The following is a 22,634-nucleotide window of genomic DNA, read 5'->3' on the forward strand; positions in this document are numbered from 1 at the left end:
ACCAAGTTACGAAGAATGTTTTGTACAAGTCAAGAAATGGAACAGTAGTGAGGTTCTTTGGATTTGTTGTTTTAATCTGTATTTATGATGATGCATACCTGCAACCTCAGTGCTTGGGAGGCTAAGGAAAGAGGATCTTGAGTTTGAAGCCAGGCTGGACTATGTAGCGATACCCTGTCTGACCAATATAAAAATCAGTAAATAAAAACATATATTTACAGGAATTTAAAACGTATTTTTTTGTTTGTTTTCAGGCACATAAATCTCTGAATTTTGTTTCAACACTGCTCCAGATTACTATGTCAGAGCAACTGGATTTACCTGTAAGACAGGCAGGCAAGTTTTTAAAATTATTTTCTTGATTGTATATAAATATATTGTTTAAAAGGTTTGTAAATTGAATAGCTGAAATATCTTGGGGTATTTAGTATTTTTCTTCCCTGAGAACTCATTTGTCTTTGGTGTTTAAAACAAACAAAAGCCTTGATAAGTTGGTGGTATAGTAGAAAGAATACTTTGTACTTACTTGAATTAAAAGAGAAGCTGCAAAAAAAATGAATAGGATTTATTTGAATGACTATGTAGTCTCAGTTTTCTTCCATGATGGGTGATTCTCACACACAAACCTCTTTGTTTGAATAGTTATTTTTTGCTTACTATGTCTTAGTTCCTATTCAACAAGATGTTGAGCAGTTCTCTTTCTATCAAAGTCTAGAAAATGTGGTAGACTGCTTTTGAATATTACCTCTTAGTCTACAAAATAATGGGAATTCATACTTTTAACTCCTTGATTGCAGGTATATTAATTTTGTCATAGGAAGTATTAAGTACCAATTTCACTGTTGTAGAAAAACATTTTTTATTTTGTGCTACTCTTTTTCTTGATGCCTGTTTTGTTAAATTTTCTTGCTCATTTTACTTAATGTTGTCTAATAAACATTTTTCTTAAAAATTTAGTGGGCAATTTTGTTTTTCTTCCAAATTCGTATTTTAATGATTAAATAATTTATAATGTGCAGGTGCAATGAACCATTTTTCATTTGTTAGGAATAGAATTTAGTTTTAGTTAAATGTGTTTTGTTTATAGTTGTATTCCCAGGGCCTAAAATACTGCTTGACATACTGTAGGTATTCAGGAATGCATGAATATAAGTCGTTTATGATCTTTTTTAAAAAAAACCAGCTTCTTCTACTTAGTACAGTAGTGGGACATTTTGTACCAATATAATACAGTAATTTTTACTGGACCAAATTCAGCAGTAAATTTTTTTCTGCATTTGTAATTTAATAGGACATGATCTCTGATTATTTAAATCTCTCTGTTTGTGATATTGGGTTTGAACTCAGGGTTTCATGTTTGCTAGCCAAGTGATCTACCACTTTAGCCATGCTCCAGCCCTCTCTTTTATGTTTTTTTTTGGGCAGTACTAGGGCTTGAACTCAGGTTCTCACACTTAATTAGGCAGGGGCTGTACCACTTGAGCTACTCTGTCTCTCTTATAGTGATTAGAGGTGAAATCGCTTTAGTTTTCTTTTACCCTTCCAGCTGCTGGTTATTAGAATTTTATTAGAAACTTCACATATTTGTGGTTTATGTGTGTTAAGGTTTAGATGTGAAGGATTGCCTTTTTTTTTTTAATTGTTGTGCTGGGTGGGGGTACATTGTGGCATTTACAAAAGTTCTTACAATATATGTAATATATATCATACTTGAATTCATTCCCTCCAAGTGTTGCCTTTCAGTCTCAAATTTTTAACTGAGAAGGTGAAAGCATTTCACATGCATGACAGTGGCTTTTTAACACATTCTGGAGACTTGATTGTGTGTATTAGAAAATTAAAGTAGAAAGTTGTTTTAGTGTGTATAAATAAAACTGGAGGCAATTGACCTATGGAACTGGGGCTGGAATTTAGCAATGGTAGAGCATGTGCAGGGCCCTATCTTGAGTCCCCAGCAACACACACACATATTATATGCACACCCCCCACATGGGATTGATCACAATTTTAAAATGTACTTATTAATTTTAAAATTACATCTTTGGAGTAATTGAAACTCTTGTGCATAGTATATGGTAGTTTCATCTGTTAGAGTCTGAATGATTAGTTCATTCTGTCTTATACTAGAGCTCAAGTTATTGTGGGTGACGTAAATTGAATTAAGAGATCCTTGCAGTATAGTTATTAGTTGTTCATGTCTTTTTGGAATAAAAAACTTTCAAGCTATCAAAATATGTATCCCATTCACTTATTTCATTATAGTGGAAAGAAATGCTCAGAGGTTGTATCCAGAGACATAGCAGGTGTCATCATCAGGTCTTGATTTTGATCTACTTTGGAAAATAGTCATAATTGTGTAGTTGTATTCCTTTGGAAAATGTCAGTTCCATATATACTGAGTCAACCTTCTTTATTATAGGTATAGTGTTATCTTACAACTTATGTTGCAGGGCATTTTAATGCTAGTCTTTTTTTGAAATACTGTTAAGATGGAGTATTAATATTGAATTTCCAAGATAAAGCAAACTAGAATACAAAAATGCTTGCTTAGTCAGTTATCCTTGTTCAAATGGGTGCAGAATTTGTGGTAAGAAGAATTGCCAATCAGGCTGGGTGCATTGACTCAACCTGTAATTCCAGCTACTTGGGAGGCAGAGGTGGGAGGATTATAGTTTAAGGCCAGCTTGAGCAAAAAGTTAGTGAGACCCTTTCTCAACAAAAAAGCTGGATGGGTTGGTAAGCCATTCAGCTAGGGGTGCATAAGTAGAAGGATTGCAGTTCAAGGCCAGCCCTGGCCAAAACCCCACAAGCCCTTTTGTAAATAACTAAAAGAACAACAAAAAAACCCAGAATTGCCAATCAGAGAAAAGTTAGTGTTTTACAGAATTTATGGGTTAATTAATTTTAATTTCCCTGTGTAGTACTTTATAAATATTTGTAATTACACTACCCAGATGGCTGTGTAAAAAGCCAAGTTAGCAATCTAGATTTCACCATGTCATCAGTTTGTTAAATAGCAATGTGGAAAGGTAGCAGTATTGTAACTGATAGGAAATTGTAATCTATAATTTTTGACCACAGAGAGCTCCCCTGTAAAATAGCACAAATTTGAATTGCTGTGTGATTGAAATTAATCGCCTTTGTGTGATTAGTCGTAGAAGTTGTATTGGTATGCGATAGTTTTGTCTTTACAGATTTCATTTAAACTTTTGATAAAATTTATTTGACTCTCCTATAAGAAATAGGATAAATATGATGTAAAAAAATCTTGCAACAGTTTTATTTATAGTGTGTTTATTTGCTGAGTACTCATGAGCTATGTGCTTAATTTGTGGTGATTGCTGCAGCAGTATTAAATTTGTGTTCTGATTATTAATACAATTTTCTGAAAAAAATAGTTCCAAGAACACTTATAAGGGATATTCACAGAACTTTCACAGTCAACATTATTTTGACAAACTGATCTACATTTTAGGTGTTATCTATTTGAAAAATATGATAACGCAGTATTGGCCTGATCGGGAAACAGCACCAGGAGATATCTCCCCTTACACTATTCCAGAAGAAGATCGACATTGCATTCGAGAAAATATTGTAGAAGCTATCATCCACTCACCTGAGCTTATCAGGTATTTATTGTTTTAAAAATTTACCTATTTAGAGGTATCTCATTTATATGTAGATTATCTTTTCAGAACGTAAAATCCTGTCATTTTTGTAGCAGAAAACTTATCCAACAAGTTGTGATAGAAGAATGCCTTCTTGATTCATTGTCTTGCTAAAGTTGAATTTTATATATGTAAAACCAAGAACTTCAAAATTTTCATATAAAACTTGTGAAACATCCTGTGATCAGGTGGAAGAGGGTAAAGAAAACTACAGAGCTGAGCACGGTGGTTCAATCCTATAATCCCAGTACTTGGGAGTCAGGGGGCAGGAGGATCATGAGTTTGAGGCCAGCCCAGGTGCTCTGGCAGTTCATGACCAACCTGGACAACTTACTGAGACAGTTTCTCAAAAAACCAAGGGCTGGTCTACAATTGAGCTCTTGCTTAGAATGTGCAAGGCCCTTGGTTAGATCCCAGCACTGACAAAAAACTATGGAATTCTGTCATATTTTATATTGTTTAACTTTTTGATACTGTAAAGTGAAGTGTTCTGCCAGTCCGTGTGGTGCTGCCTGTGCTGCCCCTTCCCCCATGCTGGAGATTGAACCCCTGGCCAGCTCATGCTGGGCAAATACTGTACCACTAAGCTACACACCCACACCTACACTCACACACACCCCTGTAACCTCAGCCCTAAATGCTCCTATTTCTATTGTTTTGCAAACTTTAAATGAGTATAGTTTATGTTTTTAAGTGAAACTTGTTTCAGCAATGTAAAAAAAAATCCACACTCATTTGTAACATACTTGTTGGGTTCCTTTGAAATGAGTAGGAGCAGGTACTTTTTTTTTTTTCTTTTATTATTCATATGTGCATACAGGCTTGGGTCATTTCTCCCCCCGCCCCCACCCCCTCCCTTACCATCCACTCTGCCCCCTCCCTCTTGCCCCCACCCCCTCAATACCCAGCAGAAACTATTTTGCCCTTATTTCTAATTTTGTTGTAGAGAGAGTATAAGCAATAATAGGAAGGAACAAGGGGTTTTGCTGGTTGAGATAAGGATAGCTATACAGGGCATTGACTCACATTGATTTCCTGTGCGTGGGTGTTACCTTCTAGGTTAATTCTTTTTGATCTAACCTTTTCTCTAGTTCCTGGTCCCCTTTTCCTATTGGCCTCAGTTGCTTTTAAGGTATCTGCTTTAGTTTCTCTGCGTTAAGGGCAACAAATGCTAGCTAATTTTTTAGGTGTTTTATCTATCCTCACCCCTCCCTTGTGTGCTCTCGCTTTTATCATGTGCTCAAAGTCCAATCTCATTGTTGGAAACAGGTACTTTTTGTTGAATGAGTTATTTTAAATTATCTTTTTGTTTTGGTTTGGTTTTATTTTGTTGGACTCAGGGCTTCTGATTTGCAAAGCAGGCACTCTACCACTTGAACCACACCTTCAGTCCTGTCTGCATTTTATGTACATCAGGTGTACTTGAACCACATCAGGTGGATTATTTGAAATTCGGCCCATTTTTCTTTGTATAAATTAGTGACATTTGATTTAAGTAGAATTTCTTCCTCACTGTTTATTTTTGACTTTTAGGGTACAGCTTACTACATGCATTCATCATATCATCAAACATGACTATCCAAGCCGCTGGACTGCCATTGTGGATAAGATCGGCTTTTATCTTCAGTCTGATAACAGTGCTTGTTGGCTAGGAATTCTTCTTTGCCTTTATCAGCTTGTGAAAAATTATGAGTAAGTGTCTTTCTCAATTCCTGTGGAATTCTGGGAAGTAGAAAAAGTTGGGAAAATATAAACCAACTTGAAAATATAAAATTATATTTGGCATAAGTAAGAAAATTACTGATCTATATGTTAATTTTAATTTAATATCTTTTATGAAGAATATTTTAGAATTCCCTATTTTTTAATCAATGTATTTTGAAATATTCACACTCACCTATTTCATTCTTTGCATATTTCAGCAAATTATAATTCATGTAAATAATTTGTATCAGTAAGAAAGATTTTAGACTAAGTGATCATTTTAGATCAGATATAGGGATCAGAAAAGAAAAATATAGCCTTGGGAGTTGAGGTATAGCACTCAGAGTGGTAAGCCAAACAGCAAAGGTATTTTCCTTTAATCATGAATTTTTTGGAGTTTAGAAAACTGGTAAGACTCACATAATGTGTTATATAATACCAGTATTGAATTCCACAGTAGCATGCAGTAGTTGAACACATGGTCTCTATTATATAATATGTGAACATTGACCCCAAATGGGGTAAATGAAGATTATGAAATGCACGTTCATCATTTTTTGTTGCCAAGTGTCAACTTAGGTTTATAATGCTTTTGGACATTAAATACACTGGTATATAAATTACTTAAGAACGCCTGTAATACTAGCTACTCAGGAGGCAGAGATCAGGAGAATCATGGTTCGAAGCCATCCCAGGCAAATAGTTCTGTGAGATCCTATCGTGAAAAAACCCTTTGCAAAGGACTGGCAGAGTGGCTCAAGGTTTAGGCCCTGAGTTCAATCCCCAGTTACGCCGCCCCCCCCCCAAAAAAAGAAGAAGAATTGTAGTATAGCTACTACTATTTAGAAGCCAGATCACAGTAGCTCTTTGTTTATATCAGTATTTACAGTTAGGGACTGCAGAGTGAATTGTTCAGAGGGCAAACCCTGAATGCCAGTTATATCTAGGTTCATACCTACATGTGTAATTAGGAAAAATATTTAACTTCTGTGCCTCAGTAACCTCAACTATAAAAGTGAGAATACCAGTGGGGGTCTGGGGACTTTGAACATTATTGATCCTATAATAAATGTTCAATAAATTAATATTAGATGTCCTATTTCCTGAGGTTTTTATTCAGCTTGCTTTTCTTTGTGGTTTTGTTGTAGAGTAGGTTTTTCTTTTTCTAAATTGGCTAGAAAGTATTTATTTGTGTGAACAAGCAAATAGTTTTGTGTATATATGAACTGTGAAAGTAAATTCTTACAGAATTAGTTTGTATTCCTACTCATAGGTACAAGAAACCAGAAGAGCGGAGTCCGTTGGTAGCAGCAATGCAGCATTTCCTGCCAGTTCTTAAGGATCGTTTCATCCAGCTTCTTTCTGACCAATCTGATCAGTCTGTCCTCATCCAGAAACAAATATTCAAGATTTTCTATGCTCTTGTTCAGGTACTTTTTATAAAGCAGGTTTTTATACACACACACACACACATACACACACACACATACACACAGCCTGTGGTTTACTACATTAAAAATAAAGAATTTTGCATCTGAATAATTACTTTTGAAAGATCTAAGTAGGTGATTTTGCTAGCACAATATAAGTTGTCAAAATTATGAGTCTAGACGAGGATACTTCGCTGAATAATCAACAGTAATAAATCTTAAAATGTAAGTGGGCAATCTCAAGTTCTCTAAAGACATTCAACATAACAAATATTTTTCTTTTCTTTTAAAATGGGATTTTATGTGTTACCTAGACTGGTGTTGAACTCGTGAACTCAAGTGATCCTTCTGCCTCAGCCTCCTGAGTAGCTGGGAATGAAGCTGCATGCCACCATACCTAGCTAAAATTAGTACAATTTTCTCAAATCTTTTACCCGTTGAATTCATAAGTCAGCCACTTATGTTGGTACATGCCACTTGAGGATTGTTGAGCCTAGGACTTTGATACTAGACTAGGCAGCATAACAAGATTCCATCTAAAAGAAAAAAATTCATGAGCTTGAAAACCAGTTACTTGATTATAGTTAAAATCTAACAGTCTTATATTCCAAATATACATAGACTGTCCTAGTAAATACAAAACCTTTTCCTAACTTTGATACAAAATAATACTGTAGATTTGACTAGCACACAGAGTAGGGCTTTATCATTTCTGTACATTCTAAATCTTTTGAGTATAAGAGAGTCTCACTAAGGAAGTAGCTCAGTCTGTATTCCCAGTGGATATAATTCTTACAGAACAGAGTTTCTGATCAGATTCCAATACTGGTTCTTTTTTGTAACATATAGTTATGGAGTGGTTCCTCTCACCTGCTGGGAGGTTTGGTTCAAGTCATATCATTACATTTTAAAATCTTAATACCTGTAACTTTACCTCCTCTAAAATTTAGTAGGATTTTCCATGTTTCTGCTAGGTCTTTTTAAAGACCTTGTAATTATCTTCCAACCTTAGTGTAAATGCACTTTAATATCATTCCTTTGGATCCTTATTATGTAATTCTTTTGTAAGTGATTTAAGTAGATAATACCTATATCCTTTTCATATTTTTCCTAACTGTTAAGATGACAACCTTTAGATTAATATAAATCCTTTTAAAAAAATGTTCCAGGGCACAAAACAAAGTAAATACTTGTTTTCCCAACTTACTCATTGGGACTTAACACATCCTGATATCAAAATATAGTTCTGTGTCATTTGTGCAAATGGATATCCTAATATCCTAAATTGGATATTGATTTTATCAGCCTGCTGAAAATAGGAATGCAAGAATGTATCAACAATAAATTAATTTTTGTGAGTAACCCTTCAGACATATTAAAAAGATATATAATTATCTTTTTGAATGCCAGATAAAGCATTTGATAAATTTAATAGCCAATAAAAAAGAAAGCAAGACTGGGGATAGTGCTCCTTGTGTAGAGTGCTTGCCTACTGTGTGAGAGAGAGAGAGAAAAAAAAAGAAACAAACAAACAAAAAAAAAGGTAAGAAAAGAAAGCAAGAGTTAGAGTCCTAGAATAGAAATTTCCTAACTGTATAAAAAGGTGTTCACCAGAAATCTAGAATAAATGTAACACCTTAGGGAAAAAATAAGATAAAGTCCCAATAATGTTGGAAACAAAACTAGGATCCCTGTTGGTCCCTGTCACTGCTGACCATTGTAGATAACTAACCAAAAATTTTTTCCAATGTACTAATAGGGAAATGTGGATTAACTGAAATACTCTTGGTAGGTTCTTGTGACAAGAAAAAGGAAGTGCGATTTTCTTTAGTAAGAACTTAAAAATACTATTTGTTTTTTATTTAGTATACACTACCCCTGGAGCTGATAAACCAACAGAACCTGACAGAATGGGTAGAAATTTTGAAGACTGTTGTAAATAGGGATGTACCTAATGTAAGTTTTTAATGTGTTCTCTTATATTACAAAATGTAAGTACTTGATGATCTTTTAAGGATTTTAACTGACATTTCCTGTAACATTCCTTATGAACTTATAATTCATGATACATTTTTCTAAATGTAGACATGCCTTTTTGTTTCTTTAGCTAATATGCGTATGCTAAGTAAAAAAAATGTGAGGAGTTATTTCATATTACTAGTTAACTGCTTGCGTATATCTGTTTATTTCATGCTAATTGTTCTTCTCAGTTCTTACCTAAATTAGGAGATTATAACTAGATTGTAGCCTAATAACTTGTCAGATGGCCATGAACGGAGGAATAACTTAACTTACAAGTTGGCCAAACTTTGTAGTTTTGTTATATTTAAAGAATAACTTTATTGAGTTATCTCTTACAGTATAAAATTTGCTCTTTTAAAATATACAACTTTGTGGGGTTTAGGGCATTTGTGGTTGTCCAGTTGTGCTGTGTACTTAATCACAATTTTTAAAATTACTGTGTTTCCTTATAATCTAGTTTTCTATAAAAGTAAGGGAGTTTTAAGGTGTTGAATACCTAGTATGTTTCAAGTCCTATTATTTAGTCCTCAAAAAAAAACCTTCTAAGTTTAAACTTAGACTTGGGAGGGTTATGTAACTTTTCAAAGTGACATTGTTTAATTTTTTTTTTTTTTTGGTGGTACTGAGGTTTGAACTCAGAGCCTCATGCTTGCTAGGCAGGCTCTCTACCACTTGAGCCACTCCACCAGCCCAAAGTGTTAAAGGAATAGGTGAGACCAACTTGTTTCATGGTTTAATTTTTTTTTTTTTTTTTTTAAGCTAGGGATAGAACTCGGGGTCTTTTGCATGTAAGCATAAACTCTTCTACTGAGTTATATTCTCAATCCTTATTTTAAAATTAGATTTGCTTCAAGGAAATTTAAAAGATTGCAGAAGTACATAGATCATTTCTCCCATACCATAGGACACTGGTTTGGCATGTTTTTCTGTATACATTAAATATACAATACAAAATATAACTTTAAAAAGTCTGGTATATATATTCTTCACCTTCTTATGGTATAATTTATATTCAGTAACAGATTGTAAGTAAATAGTTCAGTGGATTATTGCAGCTATCACCTCACAATATTTCTTCATGGCTGGCTCTACTCTCCTGTCATCATTCTCAGATTTTACCTGTTTGAGAATTAAATATAATAGTAATCTTGCTTTTGGCTACTTTCACTTAATCTGTCTATGAGATTTCATTCATGTTGTGTAGAAGTGTTTGTTCCTTTTTATTGCTAAGTGATGTCCTTTGTTTAGATGTACCTCAGCTTATGATACATTCTCATGTTGATGAATGGACATCAAGATGGTTTCCAGATTTTTGTTGTATTCAAAATAGAGACATGAAAATGCTTATGAGACTTTGTGATCATAAGCTTTCATTTTCTTGTGTAAATACCAAAGAATGGAATCGGATCATAGAATATATATGTTCACATTTTTTCTTCTTCTTTTCTCTCTTATATATGTTTACTTGTAGAAGTGTCTTCCGATGTGACTTTCAACCAAAGTGGTTGTTTTCACTGACAATATATGAGTTTCACTTCTGTATTCTTACTTGTCTTAACTTTAAAGTATGTCATGAACTGGAAATGTGGCTCAAGCAGTTGAGCGTCTGCTTTGCAAGCGTGAAGGCTTGAGTTCAAACCCCAGTCCCACCAAAAAAAAATTACATATATGTGTTGTATGTATTTATATGTATGTGTATATACACATATACGTGTGTCACGAATGACTTAGGTAAGCATATCAGCTCATTCTTTCAGTGGATTAAATTCAAAATTCAAAATTAATAATGTTTAGGCTATTTGTACTTTTTTACTATTGTGACTAGTACTACAATGAATGTTTTCATTTATATTAAAATTAGATTTCAGGTACATTTATATTGATATACCTGAAATTAGATTTCTGAAATGGGGTCTCATGTCCTTTCCATTATGAACTTTTCCAATTTTGTTTAAGCTATGATTGTCCTTTGTATTGACTTTTTATTATTTAGATATTGATTAAAATATTTGCTTTTAAAAAGCACATCCTTTATGGACTAAAGGCATGGGTCATGTGGTAAGGTGCCTGCCTGTCTAGTGGAAACTTAGTTCAAACCCTGTACCACCAAACAAAACCCCAAATCCTTTGTAACCAAGTAGTGAAGCAGTGAACATGCCTCTGAGATTTAAATAAAGGGCAATATTTTCCCAAATCTAATCTTAAAAAGCCAGCATTTGAGACACATACCAAGTTTGTTCTCAGGCTGTTTCTACTAGATTGTATTATCTTTTACCATCATTAAGTAAATATCTCTTTAAAGGAAACACTTCAAGTTGAAGAAGATGATAGACCTGAGTTACCATGGTGGAAATGTAAGAAGTGGGCTTTACATATTTTAGCAAGGCTTTTTGAGAGGTAAGTTTTCTCCATACATTGTGATTGGTGATTTAAATTTGTTTTTTTAAAGATTTTCTTTTTATACTGTATCTAAAAAGCATTATAAAGAAGTAAGGGGCATTTTAATGTTCTTTTAGATATGGAAGTCCTGGGAATGTTTCCAAGGAGTATAATGAATTTGCTGAGGTATTTCTGAAGGCATTTGCTGTTGGTGTCCAGCAAGTAAGTCTAAAATAGTTTTTCTATGTAGAAAGATTGCATTTTCAAGTTAATTTTTTTCTTGCTTGTTTCTAGTTTCTTTTTCATCTCAGCAATGTATGTTTCAATCTTATATCGGTTCTCAAGCATTTTTGGACTTAGGACTTCTTTATAGTGTTAAATTATTGAGGATCCCATAGGTTTTCATTTACATGGTTTATACCTAGTAATATTTAACATTAGAAATTAAAATAAAATTTAGCAGTTAGGCTGGGTATGGTGGTACATGTCTATAGTCCCATTTACTCAGGAGGCTAATGTGGGAATATAGCTTGAGGTCAGGAAATTGAGGCAAGCTAGTAAGATTGTCTCAAAAAGATAATGGAAATTTAATTGTTAATTCATTTAAAAACAATAACAGTAATTACTTGTTAACATAAAAAAACTTTAAGAACGGGTGGAGTGGCTCAAGTGGTAGGGTACCTGTCTGGCAAGCTTAAGGCTATGAGTTCAAATGCCAGTACCTCAAAAAATAATTTAAAAAGAAAAATAAATAAACACAAAAAGCTTTAGTGTGTGTGTGAGAAAAATAACTTTCAAAATGAAGGTTTTTTTTACAGAGGAGTTACAGTTACATTTTTTTCCTACCTTTAATGTTTAGTTTAATGTAAAGACACTTGGAAAGTCATCTCTTTCAGTCTGTTTTGTTCAGTCTGTTGTTTTCAGTATGTTTTTTTGTGGTTGATATTTAAAAAAAAAGGAATGGAGTATTTTTTTCTGTTAATATTTCTTCTGGTAATTGTGGATTTTTTTTTTTTTTTTTTTTTGCAGCGGGTTTGAACTCAGGACCTCATGCTTGGTAGGCAGGTACTTTTTACCACTTGAGTCAGTCTGGCAGCCCAGTTGTGGAATTTTTTTCTTTCTTTCTTTCTTTCTTTTTTTTTCTTCAGTACTGGGGTTTGAATTCAGGGCTTATACCTTGAGCCATCTCACTAGCCCTTTTTTGTGATGGGTTTTTTTGAGTTAAGGTCCTATGAACTATTTGCCCGGTCTGGCTTTTAACTGTGATCTTTTTGATCTCTCCATCCTGAGTAGCTAGGATGATAGGATGATAGGATGACATGCTTGGCTTTTAGAATTCTTTAAGATCACACCCAAACTTCTCAGTGGTAGTTTCTCAAGTTAATTGCAATGTGGGATTTAAAACTGTAACACTGAATTTTTTGCATTCTCTTAACATTAAAACTCATGGTATATATTGTACTTACATTGCATGATTTTGTAATATCCTGGACTTAACCATTATGAAAATGTTGATTTATTGAGTTGATACAGGCTTTCCTTGTACAATTTAAAAAGAAAATGACACTTAGGTTGGGGTCTTGGCACAAGTGAAAGAATTCTTATGTAGTAGGCTGCCTATCTGTTCTTTCCAGTTGGTGTTTAATGAAATAAGTAACTACTGCAGCTTGCTATTCAGTCTCCAAAAAGTACTTTTCCAACTGTTGAACTTTGGTATATAGCAGATGGGTTCTAGATATACTTCTCATTTAATAATTACTATTTTTCTGATTCATTGAGGACATTTCTAAGGAAAACTTGTTCTACGAGTATATGTTGTAAAGAATACATTCCACTCCCTTGATTCATGTTAGGCACCAGGTTTTAATACTGTTAATGTAAATGTAACACAGCTAAGAAAAAAGGCAGTTAACATCCTACTGTAATTATGAAATGGTTCTACTCTTAGCAGGCCTTCTGAAAGGGTCTTGGGCACCACCAGTGGTCTGTGGTTCATAACTTTACTCAAGTGGTGACTAAACCTAAATAGGTAGATGACTGGTTTGGATAATGTTTTCCCAGAAGATGATCAGTAAGATTTGGCTCTCCCAGAATAATGTGGTGTTCAATAAATTGGTAATACAAGGTTTTCTCTTCCATTTTTCACTTAGCCAGAAACTAGGCTTTTGATAGTCTTTTTTTGCACTGGGGTTTGAACTCAGGGCCTCACACTTGCTAGGCAAACACTCTACATCTTGAGCCACTCCTCCAGCCCTTAACACAGTCTTATGTCAGTATATTATTTAGGTGCCTTGGAGATAAATATATTTCTCTACTTTATTTTAAATTTTTCTTTTTAAAAGAAAATTGTGGTGATAACTTGAGCATTAAGATGAATGTCAGATGTTTTTAATGGTTTATAAGTAGTTAAAATTTCTAAATGAACTTCAGTTTTTGATTGAACTTTTTTTCCCCCAAAGGTTTTATTGAAGGTGTTGTATCAGTATAAGGAGAAGCAATACATGGCTCCTCGAGTTTTACAACAGACATTAAACTATATTAATCAAGGAGTTTCCCATGCCCTTACCTGGAAGAATCTGAAGCCTCATATACAAGTAATAACTTTCTGTATAATACAAATGACATCCAATTGCCATAAAGCTTGAAAAGTTACGTGTTTTATTAATTAGTCTAGTTCTGGTGATTTTTTTCATCATAGCAGAAAAAGGAGATGTAACACTTTGACCTAAAGTTATGAGAGGCATTTTGTGAATATTCAGCTTATTTTTAGTCTAAAACTGTTACCTTCAAACTTGCATTAAAGTTTCTACTATGGGATTATAATCAGTTAACATTTTAATTATGTAATTTGGAGTAAGCGAAGGGGTTTATTTCACCAGATTGGTCTCCGGGATAATTGGCTTATGTTATTTTTTGAGTAATTAATTTGCTTTTATAGATGTAGGATTTGATAGACTAAATTTTTATATTAAATTTTTTCAGAATACTTAACGTCTATGTATACATACGTCTTATTTTATAATTACTTGTTACAGGGAAGGTAAGAACCTGTAATATGAGAATGCATTAAATTACTAAAGTTTAGCAAGTAGTTTTAAAATATGTATTGTAGGGTTATTTTTGTTTAGTACTTGAAGGAGATAAGACAGTTTAAATTTGAAAGCTGAAGGTTGTTACTTTCTTAACTTTTAAATTGCAGGGCATTATCCAAGATGTTATTTTTCCATTGATGTGCTATACAGATGCTGATGAAGAACTTTGGCAAGAAGACCCTTATGAATATATACGCATGAAGTTTGGTAAGGATTTTTTTTTTTTTTTAATGGCCTCAGCCTTGATACTGTAAAATTTTCTTTGTTTTGATATAATCTTTTGATGTAGACCTTTTTGGGACTACTGTGTTAATTATGACCTTTTATTTTACTTTTTAATTATTTATTTGGTGGCACTTTATAGACAGTGACCCTTATCGTTTGAGCCACTCCCAGCCCTTTTATTTTGATAGTTTTTTTTTTTTTTTTTTTTTCTTTTTCAAGATAGCGTCTCGAGAACTATATGCCCTGGGTTGGCTTCAAACCTCAGTCCTCCTGATCTCTGCCTCCTGAGTAGCTAAGATTACAGGTGTGAGCCACTTGCACCCAGCCAAGAGAATAAGTCATTTGAATGTTGGTTAAGAGAAATTATTCTAAGGATTTAAAAATAAAATAGCTATTACTTTTTTTGTCCTTTTATCATTTACTAACTACCGACACTACTGGCGCCTGATCTAATTATGGCATTTTAAAATGATCTTTATTTTTAGCAAACACAAATTCAGTAGTTTATTGTTTGGGTTATTGGATGTGTTTGTAGTATATGCTAAAACTAGTAGATAGTTTAGATAGCAGCTTAACACTGAGTGTCTAAATTACATTTTTGGGTCCTATGTCAGTTGTATGTATGAGAATTATAAAGATGGATGGTGAAAGGTAGAGTTGTATGAGGTCCATGCATGGAATTAAAAAATTATAATTTATCAAGTGTTGGGTTATTAGTGTTTCTTCCTACTAGAGTCTTCAGTACTTTATTGTTTGTACTTTTGTGACCCTATTGTGAGAATTCTTAAAATTGCAGTGTTTTCTATGAGATAATATCAAATAAAGGAGTTGATAGATTAGCATTTAATTTTAACAGACAAGAAATGGAAGCTGAGTGAGGTGACAACATGCTGATAGTACTTGCTAAATTTGGGAGGCTGAGGTGGGGAAGATCACATGAGTTTGAAACTAGCTGGGATAACATAGTGACACCCCTGTCTCAAAAATAAACAAAAACTTACATAGAATTAGGTTTTTGAAAATAATATGGGGATCTGGTCTGTCTCTCTCTCTCAGAAGACTGGATCTCACTGCATAGCCTGGACTGGCCTTAAAAATGTGATCCACCTGCCTCAGCCTTTCCAGTGTTATGATGGCAGGCTTTATGTTAGCACATTGCACATCTAAATGCCATGTTTTTTAAAGAGCAAATTTGTAAATTAGGTGATGTGAATGTTGCTTGCAAACAAATTAAAATGACTTCTCTGTTTTGAATTTGTTCTCCAGATGTGTTTGAAGATTTCATTTCTCCTACTACTGCTGCCCAGACACTTTTGTTTACAGCCTGTAGTAAGAGGAAGGAGGTAAGGTATTTATTGTTCAGGTAACTTTGGCTATATTGCTAAATTAATAATATTATTTAAATATAATATGCTCAGTTTTAAATGTTAGCCACGTGATTTGTTTTGTTAGTGTGTTTTTTAATGACTGTTGGGATGTTCAGTAAATTACCAATTATTTCTTAATCTAGGTACTGCAGAAGACTATGGGATTTTGTTACCAGATTCTTACAGAACCAAATGCTGATCCTCGAAAAAAAGATGGAGCCTTGCATATGATTGGTTCATTAGCTGAAATACTTTTGAAGGTATTTTCTTCTGTATATGTGTATGCAGCTTATTTAAATTAATAGCATTTTAGATAAAGTGCACAAACCATGCAATTTGACCATTTGAAGATATATACATATATCAATGATTTTTAGTGTATTCACAGACTTCTGCAGCTATCACCCCATCTAATTGCAATACATTTTCATAACACGAGGAAAACAAAACAAAAAACCAAAAAGCACTGTACACATGAGACATCAGTCTCCATTACACTCCAAACTTCCAGCCCTAGGCTACCCCTAAATGTTTTTTGTCTCTGGATTGGCTTATCCTGGACATTTCATATAAAGGAAGTGATAAAATATGTTCTTTGGTGAGTGGATTCTTTCATTTAGTGTAATATTTTCAAGGTTCTTCATATAGCATGTGTCAGTACTTACCTTTTTTTATTGCCAACTAACATTAAGTTGATATACCTCATTTTATTTATCCATTCTTCAGTTACTGGACTCATGTTTTCTGAACACTGGTGCTATCAACATTCATGTACAGGTTTTTGTGTGGGTGTATGTTTTAATTTCTTTTGGGTACACACCTAGGAGAAACCACACAGCTAATTTTCCAAAGTGGTTATACCTTTTTTTAATGTTAGCTTTTTCGCTTTCTTTATGGTATCTTTTATTTAAAGTGCAAGTTTTGACAAGATTTTGAAATAATGTACAATTTATGTTTTTTGTTTTTGCTTGAGTTTAAAGTTTTTTCTTTGTTTTGTTTTTTTTTTGGAGTAATTTTATGTGTTGCATGATAACTGACAAATAGCTTTTTTCTTTAAAAAGGCAATTTGTAAACATGAATGTATCTATTTCCAGCTTGTGCTTATCATCCTTTTGTTACACAATTTAAGTAAAGAGTAACTATAGATTAGATTATGTATGGGACCCTCAATTCAGTTGTCCACATTGTATTTGATTTCATAAGTAATGTTTAGTTACTGTACCTTCCCGTTACCAGATACCTTGTTCACAGAGTTCATCACATTTTTTTGTGTATATTTTGTATTTTTTCAGTTTTTCTTTTCCTATGCACGCATTCTTCTTAGCTTATAAAGTGTAAATTAAAGACAGTCTTAAATATTTGTTGTTTTTGAAGTCTGGGAGTCTTTTTGGTGGTACTGGGGTTTTGAACTTGGCCTCATGCTTGCTAGGCAGACAGGCATTCTACCATTTGAGCCAATCTGCCAGCCTTTTTTTGTGTTGACTATTTTTGAGATAGAGTCTCTACCACTTGAACCACACCACCAGCCAAAGTTTTGGAATCTTAAGTAGGTTCTGTTGCTATATTTGGATATTTTATCTACCCTTTCTCTTTACCCAGCTTCCTTTAAAGCTAACATTTTATCATAGAAATTATATAATTATCAAATACAGAAATTTAATACAGACTTTTTAAAGTTTCACAAGATTTCTCACTAATGTCCTTTTTTCTAGTCCATGATCCAGTCCAGGGGAGCCCTCATTCCTCGTTGCATTTAATTATCATGTCTTTTTAGTCTTCTTTAAATTTGTGTTGATGAGGTTTTTTGTTTGTTTTTTTTTTTTCTCCAGACTGGGGCTTGAACTTAGGGCCTTCACCTTGAGCCATTCCACCAGCCCTTTTTGTGTTAGGTTTTTTTGAGATAGGGACTCTTGTACTATTTGCCCTGGCTGGCTTTCAGGCTGCAATCCTCCCAATCTCTGCCTCCTGAGTAGCTAAGATTACAGGTGTGAGCCGTTGGTGCCCAGCTTTAAGAAACTCTTCTATGTGTTTTTTGTTGCTGTTTTTGCTGTGGTAGGGATTAAACCAGGTTCTTGTACATGCTATGGAGGTACTCTCTCACTGAGCTACATCCCTAACCCTTGTTTGTTTATTTATTTTCTTTGAGACAAAGTCTCACCCCGTAGTTGAGGCTGAGCTTGAACTTTTGTATGGTCCAGACTGACCTCAAACTTTCAGTCCTCCTGCCTCTTACTTCTTGAGTCCTGAGATTATATGCATGCTCCATAATGATGAATTTGGTTAATTGCTTTTCAGTTAGGTGATTCAAAAACATCAAAATGTGCCCTGTGTGGTTGTGCATGTCTATAGTCCCAGCACACTGGAACCAACCTGAGCTATATATTGGAGACCCTATCTTGACTCACCTTCCTACAAAGTAATAATTAAAACATAACAATGTATTGGTTGTGGATCCTGAGACTCAAAGGATCACAATAAGTGTATGTTGTGACATGAATAACACTGATGTACCTGCTTGAAAATTAAGACCATTATATTTCAAGCTGTGTCAAAATAAATAATTGTTTATATTTACAGAAAAAGATCTACAAAGATCAGATGGAATATATGTTACAGAATCATGTATTCCCTCTCTTCAGCAGTGAACTAGGCTACATGAGAGCACGGGTATGTTTTAAAGCTGTGTTTTTATTTATATTGTAAGCGACTAGATTTTTATATCAAACGTTTTTAATGTTCACTTGAAAAAGCCGTAGTTCATATAAAACTTCTGTTTAATATAAATATTTAAATGGCTGCTCTAATGTGTGCATAGTTCTCATCTGTGTCTGGTAGCAGTGTCTGTCTGTGTTTTGCATTCAGATCTTGCTATCCACACAAACAGCATGCAGCCAAAGAGTAACTTGGGATCATAGTACTGGCCTAGTGTTGTGTGTTTCGACATATCTACCACTGGCCAGCCTCCAAATTCCTGCACACAGAGCTTTGGAAAGAGCTTAGCTTGGTGTTTTTTAATATAAGGTATGTGTAGTCACTCACTGTGTTTTTTAAAAAGGCTTGCTGGGTACTTCACTATTTTTGTGAAGTGAAGTTCAAAAGTGATCAGAACCTCCAAACAGCCTTAGAGCTAACAAGAAGATGTCTGATTGATGATAGAGAAATGCCTGTGAAAGTGGAAGCTGCCATTGCACTTCAAGTATTGATCAGCAATCAAGAAAAAGGTAAAGGATTGTTTGTTAAAAATACTGCCTTTGCACATAATGATATAAGGCATAATCCTAGAATGTTAGCATATTTGTTATGTGAAAGTTCTTTTGAAAAACTCTTTTAGTGAAAAAAGAAAAAAAAAAACTCGCGGAAACAAACTAGATTTTAGGGCTGGTGGAACGGCTGAAGTGGTAGAGTGCCTGTCTAGCAAGTGTAGGGCCCTGAGTTTCAGCCCCAGTACTGCAAAAAAAAAGGGGGGGGCGGAGAATATCTCTTTGATGTATGATATAACAGGTTTTTTTTAAGTCATTTAATTGTTTTGCTAAAAAGTTCTTTTTCTCTTACAGCTAAAGAATACATCACACCATTTATCAGACCTGTAATGCAGGCCCTTCTTCATATTATAAGAGAAACAGAAAATGATGATCTTACCAATGTAATTCAGAAAATGATCTGTGAATATAGTGAAGAAGTTACTCCTATTGCAGTAGAAATGACACAACATTTGGTATGTTGTTTAAACCTATCATTTTGCAAGTATTTTAATTAAGCTTTCAGTATGCTCCAGGTAGTGCTTCACAAGTGGCTTGACGGATATATAAAGCAATTATTTCATTGGGCTTTCTATATAGCATGTAGTCTTACTCAGTTCTTACACTATCCTATGTGAGAATTAAACTTTTTTTTTTCTTTTTAAGTACTGAAGTTTGAATTCAGGCCCTTGCATTTGCTGGGCAGGTGCCCTTCTGCTTGAGCCATGGCCCCAACCCTTTTTGCTTTAGTTATTTTTCAGGAAAGGTTTTGCATTTTTTGCCAGCATTGTCCTATTTAAGCCATATTTGTGGCTGGGATGACAGACGTGTGCCATTACACCCAGCTCTTTTGTTGAGATGGCAGACTCACTAACTTTTTGCTGGGCTTCGCCTCAAATGGATCCTACTGATCTCTACCTGCCAAGTAACTGGGATTACAGGCTTGAGCCACCTTGCTCAGCCAGAATTACTATTTTACATAGAGAAAATGTGAAGTATTAAAAGGTTTAATGTGAAAAAAAAAAATAAAAAATAAAAGGTTTAATGTGTTACAGTTAGGCATCTGTGGCTCACATCTGTAATCCTAGCTACTCAGAAGGTAGAGATCAGGAGGATTGCAGTTTGAAGCCAGCCTGGGCAAATAGTTCAAGAGCCCTATCTCAAAATACTGGGTTGGCAGAATGGCTCAAGTGGTAGAGTGCCTGCCTAGCCATCACAAAGGCCTGAGTTCAGACCCTAGTACCTCAAAATAAAAACAGTTAAATAACTTGCCCAAGCTAGTCACAGTCTAGCTTGGATTCATGTTTGGATGTTTGGGCCTCCGCTATATATAGTTGGTACTGGGGTTGAACTCTGGGCCTACACCTTGAGCCACTCCACCAGCCTTTTTTTGTGTTGGGCATTTTCGAGATAGGGTCTTGTGAACTATTTGCCCGGCTGGCTCTTAACTATGATCTCCTGAGTAGCTAGGATCATAGCTGACTCCACAGTACATGCTTTTAACTACCACATGCTGCAGCATCTGAGTAGCTTGCTGGAATAAGTAAAACAATTGATTCAGTTTTAAGAAAGATATATCAACAGTCTCCTTCATGTTTAATCATACCCGTATTTTGTCATTGTCAAATATTAGCCATATTCATTTATTCATTCGTTTATTTGTGGTGCTGGGGTTTGAAGTCAGGGATATCTAGTAAGTTTTTTCTTTTTGTTTTAAATTTTTTAAGAGACTATAATACCTGGGTAAGTTCCTGGGCTCAAGCTGTCCTCCAGCTTCAGCTTCTCTGGTATTTGATACTACACACACTCTCCACTGTGCCCATAGTATTAAGCACAGTCTATCATTTGCCTTATTAATATAGTTATCTCTATGAAGTTCCACAAATGACATGTCAAGAAAGAAAAGTATGGTTAACAGAGTGCCAGAGCAGGATCATTTCTTTATAGAGCCCACGCTCTTAATTATTTTTAATCAGTTTATAGACGTTCATTTGCTGTGCTATCCCAATGAGAACGTTTTAAATATAAAACCCTGTGGCCGGGCTGAGCATAGTGCCATATGCCTATAATCCCAGCACCCAGGATTGTGAGTTGGAGGCTAGCTTGGGCTGCATAATGAGACCCTGTCACAGTAACAACATGTTTATAATGATTGAATGACAAACCTAGGTTGCATTCTCTTGACTCAAGGCAATGACATTTAACCAAGTAATCCAGACTGGGCCAGATGAAGAAGGAAGTGATGACAAAGCAGTCACTGCTATGGGAATTCTGAACACAATTGATACACTTCTCAGTGTAGTTGAAGATCATAAAGAGGTAAGAAAATGATTCAGTATTGCACAGGTTTTAGGGCATGCCATTTTACATTAACTGTTCTACCACAGTAGAAGGGTTCTGGCTTAGATAATTGTGACTATTTTACTCTTGATTTTGCCAGTTTTAATTTCTGAGGATAAAACTGGTACATTAAATATTAACATACTGTCATATCTTTTCATATAAAAATAATTTTGGTAGAAAACACAACATAATTTACCAACTTAACCTTTTTCTAGACGGTTACTGGGGTTTAAACTTGGCTTCACATTTGCTAAGCAGGCACTCTACTGCTTGAGCAGTAGAGCTCATCTTAACCATTTTACACATACAGTTCTCTAGTATTAGGAACATTCACATTGTTTTGTGATTATCACTATCATCTTCCTAATTTTCTTTTTTTTCTGTTATCATTTGGAAAAATAAGGGAATTACAGATTTTTTTCTATCGTTTTTCAGATTTTTAAATATTTTAAAGCATGCAGGAAAGAGTAAAGAACTGAAAACAAACTGATACCACCTAAGCACCATTTAAATTTATTGCATTTTACATTGTTATTTTATCTCCTTAGGTTTTATTTCCACAAAGAAAATAATTTTGTTTTGCCCTTTTTTTTTTTGAGGGGGATGGTATGGTGTAGGGTTTTGAGCATACTAGACAAGTGCTGTACCCCTGAGTTATACTCCATCCCCTCCAATTTCATATAAATATGAACTTCTTTTTCCTACTTCCTTCCATTTACTAAAAGTAACCATTGTCATAGATTTTGTGTTGATAGTTTCTTCTATTTAATTATTTACTTATTTTCAGTACTTGGGTTTGAACTCAAGGCTTCACACTTGCTAGGCAAGCACTCTATCCCTCGAGCCATACCACCAGCTCAATTTTGTGTTGATAGTTTTAATGCAGATATTAATAACAGTAATATCTGTTGTCTATAAAGCCATATGTTTCCATATATCTGCAAGTTGCCCTTTTCAATGTGAGATGTTCAGAAAACTGTGTTTAACAGGTGAATTATTTTGAGAATTTGAAAAATGTATTACATGCTATGTATTTGAAATGAATGATCCACATCTCTGATTAGTACATAAAATCTTACCCTTTCCTCATCTCTGTTAACATTCATATTTGGGGTCCAGTTAAGGAGTTAATTCCCATATATCTTGAGTGACTTGGAGCCTGAGT

At 34.4% G+C, this 22,634-nt stretch overlaps 1 protein-coding gene and 1 non-coding gene across 3 annotated transcripts in view; both read left to right on the forward strand.

The window, feature by feature from the left end:
* Ipo7 (importin 7) overlaps positions 1 to 22,634 on the forward strand; it is a 50,694-nt gene that overhangs the window by 18,198 nt on the left and 9,862 nt on the right. Inside the window, exons 2-16 of one of the 2 annotated variants that reach the window (XM_020180071.2) lie at positions 255 to 336; positions 3,476 to 3,629; positions 5,202 to 5,360; positions 6,646 to 6,802; positions 8,669 to 8,758; positions 11,127 to 11,221; positions 11,341 to 11,425; positions 13,663 to 13,797; positions 14,403 to 14,502; positions 15,787 to 15,863; positions 16,031 to 16,147; positions 18,465 to 18,554; positions 18,943 to 19,108; positions 19,442 to 19,602; positions 21,317 to 21,445. In XM_020180071.2, the coding sequence (XP_020035660.1) occupies positions 255 to 336; positions 3,476 to 3,629; positions 5,202 to 5,360; positions 6,646 to 6,802; positions 8,669 to 8,758; positions 11,127 to 11,221; positions 11,341 to 11,425; positions 13,663 to 13,797; positions 14,403 to 14,502; positions 15,787 to 15,863; positions 16,031 to 16,147; positions 18,465 to 18,554; positions 18,943 to 19,108; positions 19,442 to 19,602; positions 21,317 to 21,445 (1,797 nt within the window). The remainder of the gene's footprint in view (positions 1 to 254; positions 337 to 3,475; positions 3,630 to 5,201; positions 5,361 to 6,645; positions 6,803 to 8,668; positions 8,759 to 11,126; positions 11,222 to 11,340; positions 11,426 to 13,662; positions 13,798 to 14,402; positions 14,503 to 15,786; positions 15,864 to 16,030; positions 16,148 to 18,464; positions 18,555 to 18,942; positions 19,109 to 19,441; positions 19,603 to 21,316; positions 21,446 to 22,634) is intronic. The other variant, XM_074041120.1, reaches the window with a different exon arrangement.
* LOC141416534 (small nucleolar RNA SNORA23) lies at positions 18,685 to 18,868 on the forward strand. Its single transcript, XR_012441211.1, has one exon. It is a non-coding gene; the product is annotated as a small nucleolar RNA SNORA23 (small nucleolar RNA).

Source organism: Castor canadensis, chromosome 1, assembly GCF_047511655.1.
Source record: "Castor canadensis chromosome 1, mCasCan1.hap1v2, whole genome shotgun sequence".
Lineage (NCBI taxonomy): Eukaryota > Metazoa > Chordata > Mammalia > Rodentia > Castoridae > Castor > Castor canadensis.